The sequence below is a fragment of the Eurypyga helias genome, unplaced genomic scaffold (assembly GCF_000690775.1).
Source record: "Eurypyga helias isolate BGI_N326 unplaced genomic scaffold, ASM69077v1 scaffold30577, whole genome shotgun sequence".
Taxonomy (NCBI): domain Eukaryota; kingdom Metazoa; phylum Chordata; class Aves; order Eurypygiformes; family Eurypygidae; genus Eurypyga; species Eurypyga helias.
The window spans coordinates 4,525-9,236 of NW_010263045.1; the positions used below are offsets into that span (position 1 = coordinate 4,525).

The window sequence follows — 4,712 nt, forward strand, 5'->3', positions numbered from 1 at the left end:
AGGAGGTAGTTTGGAGGGATCACTGTGCTTACCTGGGCTGCGAGACGTGGCGGCTCTCCAGAGCAGCTTCACGCGGGGGTCGGAGTTGGCTGGGGAATACGCGGGTGTGTGTAAGGTGTGAGGATGGGAGACGTGGAATACAAAACAGAGGGAGAGAAGCCTCTTTGGATCCAGTCTCCTATCTGCCTCTAATCGCTGGGTCACTTCTGGCAAGTTACAGCATCAGTGGCTGCTTATGCGCCAGGAGTGATAACAAAAATAACCTTTTCCAGGAGTCCCCACGCTCCTTTAATTTCCCTCGGTGCGGTGGGTGTCACTCAGCTGCGGAGCAAGAGCAAACTGGCAAGGGCGTGCCGTAAACTCTGGCAGGTTTGAGGGCTTTCACCCTGTTTTTTTCCAAGAGCAGCAGAGAAATGGTCTGAAGAAGGATCAGACAGTGAGTTTTAACGTCCTCCGGTCATGCTGGGGCCGCAGGAGCAGTGCCTGTGCGTGGATGTGTCGGAGCCGGAAGGGAGCTGTGTTTTCCTTCTGATTTAATCACACTGATTACTCGCTCCGGTCTAACAGGGCTTTTTTTTTTCTCTGTGAAGACACAACCTTTATCTCGAAGAGGGTGTTAAAGTGTCAGCCAGTGTTGTGCAGCCTGGCCTGGTACAGCGGCGTCTCCTGCTCGCAGCCGAGGCTCTTTTTTTTTCCTGGCAGTTTGGTGAAACTGAATCTTGGGAATTTTGCAGAGGGCTGAAGGCCCCCTCAGCTATTGAAATTTGGATTTTCTTTGCTCTCCAGTAGCCAGGGGACACCCTATTTCATTGTGCCATTTTGCTGCTGTTTCCCCCCCTGTAACGTTACGCCTCTTATAGAATCATAGAATCACAGAATGGTTTGGGTTGGAAAGGACCTTAAAGATCATCCAGTTCCAACCCCCCTGCCATGGGCAGGGACACCTTCCACTAGACCAGGTTGCTCCAAGCCTCATCCAGCCTGGCCTTGGCCACTTCCAGGGATGGGGCATCCACAGCTTCTTTGGGCAACCTGTCCCAGTGCCTCACCACCCGCTCTGTGAAGAATTTCTTCCTGACATCTAATCTAACCCTCCCTGATTTCAATTTGTACCCATTCCCCCTTGTCCTATCACTACAGGCTCTTGTAAAAAGTCCTCTCCCAGTCCCCTTGTAGGCCCCCTTCAGATACTGGAAAGCTGCAATGAGGTCTCCTCGGAGCCTCCTCGTCTCCAGGCTGAACAAGCCCAATTCTTGCAGCCTTTCATCATAGGAGAGGTGCTCCAGCCCTCTGATCATCTCCGTGGCCTCTTGTGCAAGAAGTACACAATCCCTTTTTGAGGAGGCAATACCATCTACCTGAACTCAGCCTGCCAGGGGAGCGTGTTATTAAGGCCAAGATTTACCGGCTTCCACCCCAAAATTGTTACTCAGAACACCTGGAGACGCTGTCTTCCTCCTGTGAGCTGGGCTTCTTCCTCGCTCCCCCCTGGAAGTCTGGGAATGCTGCTGCTGTGGGAGCAGATAGATCATTTAAGCCCCTGAGGTTGTTTTCTTGCCACAGGCTCCTGCAAATGTTGGAAGGGCGTGAGACACGTTCTGCTAACAGCAGCGACGTACTGGAAGCCCTGGGGAGACTGCGAGCAGCCCCTCACTGGGAGAGGGGAGATGCTTGCGAGATTTCAGGAAATTCTTCCCGGAGAGGGTGGGGAGGCACTGGGACAGGTTGCCCAGAGAAACTGTGGATGCCCCATCCCTGGGAGTGTCCAAGGCCAGGCTGGATGAGGCTTGGAGCAACATGGTCTAGTGGAAGGTGTCCCTGCCCATGGCAAGGGGGTTGGAACTGGATGAGCTTTAAGGGCCCTTCCAACCCAAATTGGTCTGTGGTTCCACGGTTCTATGATTTGTGGCTGGTTTTCTCTCTTTAGCTGGTTTGGGGGGGATTTCTTGCACAATTTGGGAGCCAGGTGGCCGTTTGGAAGACTGCACATCAGACTCCAAGCAATCGTGACTTTGTTTGAGGAGTTTTGATTGACGAGTTTCTTCATTTAGGACATTTAAGCTTGGATTTTGTGGGTCTTCTGTTTTGAAGTTGCCTCGGGTTACATTTTCAAGTTTTTCCTGATAATTCCAAACAGGAATCAGAGCATCCCCCGTGGGATCGTCCTCTGTGGCCCTGCTGGGTCTTTTGTTTGTTCTGGGGGTGGCTGGATGTTGGTGATAGAAACCGCCTGGCACCTCAGAGATGGGTTGTGCTTCGTGGGGGTTGGTTTTTACCCAGCCCTAGGCAGTAAATCTCGGGAATGGAGGCTTCTTTCCCCGTGCTGTAGCGGAGAGAGGATAAACTCAGCTCAGTCTGAGAGCAGATGGTGCGAAAACGGGTAGGTTGCTCTGGTTTGGTGGCCTTCTAGTGAGTGTTTGCAGGGGATTAAACTTGCAGGTTTACAAAAAATGTAGGGTAAGGTGCCTGCCACATCCCTTTCTTTTGTAAAGGGCCTCAGGCGAATACCACAGGGAGGAGAGGCTTTGGGGAGGTGTTGGGGGCGGGAGGAGAGGGCAGAGACGGGGTGAAGAAAAGGGCAAAAGGAGTGGGGAAATGATGCAAGTGGGAGCTGGGCTTCGCTGCAAAGTGAGGCTTGGGAAGGATAAGAGAGGTTGGGAAGGAGAAGACACCGAAGCCATCGCATCCCAGTGGAAGCACAGCGAGGATGGATCGTCACCTGGGTCTGGACAAGAGCCGGGCGGGCTCAGGGGTCCCTCTGTTGATAACATCAACATCTGGTTGGTTTTCCTGACTTTTAGGGGCTTGTGGCTTCTGCATCAAATTAGGCTGAGCCGTTAGGGTATGTCTGTGTCAGCCCTGGGCTGAGAGAGCACAGGCAGCGTCTGCCCATTTGCAGGGATGACATTACCCCTTTCCGGAGCATGGGAACATATTTGGATGCCATGAATTTGTGCTAGTCAGCACTTTGCACTGGGGCATCCTTGCCATCATCCCAGGAAGCTGCCAGACACCCAGTAAGGCTCGGGAGAGGGGAAAAATGGGAAGGTGGTGACCGGAAAGGTGAGGCATGCTCATGGTTTGGGCAGTTTGCAGCAGGCAAAGGGCTCTTCCTACCTGAGGGAAGAAGAAAGCAGAGGATGTGATCTGTGTGCTCGGCGCTCGTCAGCCAGCTCTGGGGAGGAGAGGAAGTGCTGGGGCAGCGGGTACGGATCCGGCCCCTGACGTCTGCCTGTACTGAGGATGCTCTGGGCTGGGTGGCATCCTCTGAAAACATCTGGGTCTGTTCCGTTCCCCCCCAGACGAGGTGCAAGAACGTGAGCAGGGCCAAGAATGGAGAGCAGGTAAGGCAGAGGTGCCAGAGCGTGAAACCCCGTGGTGCTGAGGGTTTTGAAGCTGGTACAGCGCTTCCTCTTCGTCACCCAGCCCAGAGTGGGGCCATGCGAGCTCTGCGCCACAGGGGTCGTTCCTCGTTCCCGGGAAGCTGCCTTTAGGTCCCGTTCTTCCTTAGCAAGTCGGGCTGGCCGTGGGCTGCGGGGACGCCTTGCGTGTCCATCTCAGTTCGGTGGTTTATGTCTTTTGATCGGGATTTGTGCCGCCTGGGGAATCCCGAACAGAAATACGGGAGTGCTGTGTTGGCACAGGAGACGTCCAGAGAGTTGTGCAAATGTAAAGAGAGGAAGCAGCTCGGTTCCTTCTTTTACAGGAATGCTATTTATAGCGTGCTGTGCCCCACGAGTGGTGGGTGACACCCCTGCCACATAGCGGGTGCTTTGCATGGCTGAATTCCTGTCTGCAGTTTCATCTGCCCATGGCAGAGCTGGGAGGTCGTGGGCTTGTGACCTACCCCCATCACAGGGGGTGTGCGCGCTCATCCCTGAGTTTACTCGGCCTCATCACCCTCTGTCAAGTCCAAAAAGGAATCGGATGAGTGTGGAAAAGGAAAGTCTGGGTTTGCCGTGCCGTGGTCGTGGAGGCGTGCCCTGTGCTCTCGGTGATGCCTTGCCGGACTGGGCGCTGAAAACAGCCTTTCCACAATCCTGCCATCTCTCCTAGGACATGAACAACCTGGAGGAAGGGGTGGAATTCCTCCCTGCCATGAACTCCAAGAAGATGGAGAAGCGCGGCCCAAAGCGGCGGGTGGTGGTCACCGTCGTGATTGTTGTTTTCCTTCTCATCTCCCTCGTCACCGGCCTCCTGGTCTGGCACTTCAAATGTGAGTGTGGCATCTGGTGGCGTGCAGGGTGACAGCCTGGGAGCATATCCGCCTGGAAAAGCTTCATTATCCGGGCTCACGCGTGCCCTCTCTAGCTCTGGGAAATGGGGGGACACCGTGTCCACCCCCCTACCCCGATTCCTGTCACTGGGGACCTGCTGTGCCGCGGCCCCAGCCCTGACTGCCCTTTCTGACTCTGAACTGTTGCATTCCAGACCGGAACGTGGCTGTCCGGAAGGTTTTCAATGGCCACCTGCGGGTTCTAAACTGGGATTTCCTCGACGCTTACGAGAATTCCAGCTCGCCAGAGTTCATCATGCTGGCCAGGAAGGTGAAGAGCACGGTAAGAGGTTTTTTGCATCCTTCCTCCTGCTCGCAGGACCTTTTCCTCCATGCCAAAGCTGGGGCTGGTCTTGCCTTTCCCCCCGGACTTGAGTATGGGCTGTGCTTCCCCTGGAGAGGAGCGGGGCGAGCTGAGGCAGAGCATGTGGTGTGC

The 4,712-nt window shown here is 54.8% G+C and overlaps 1 protein-coding gene across 1 annotated transcript in view; it reads left to right on the top strand.

Moving 5' to 3' along the window:
* The first annotated feature begins 4,059 nt into the window (after positions 1-4,059).
* ST14 (suppression of tumorigenicity 14 (colon carcinoma)) overlaps positions 4,060-4,712 on the top strand; it is an 8,526-nt gene continuing 7,873 nt past the window's right edge. Inside the window, exons 1-2 of the mRNA XM_010155920.1 lie at positions 4,060-4,216; positions 4,432-4,559. Coding sequence (XP_010154222.1) covers positions 4,060-4,216; positions 4,432-4,559 — 285 coding nt within the window. The remainder of the gene's footprint in view (positions 4,217-4,431; positions 4,560-4,712) is intronic.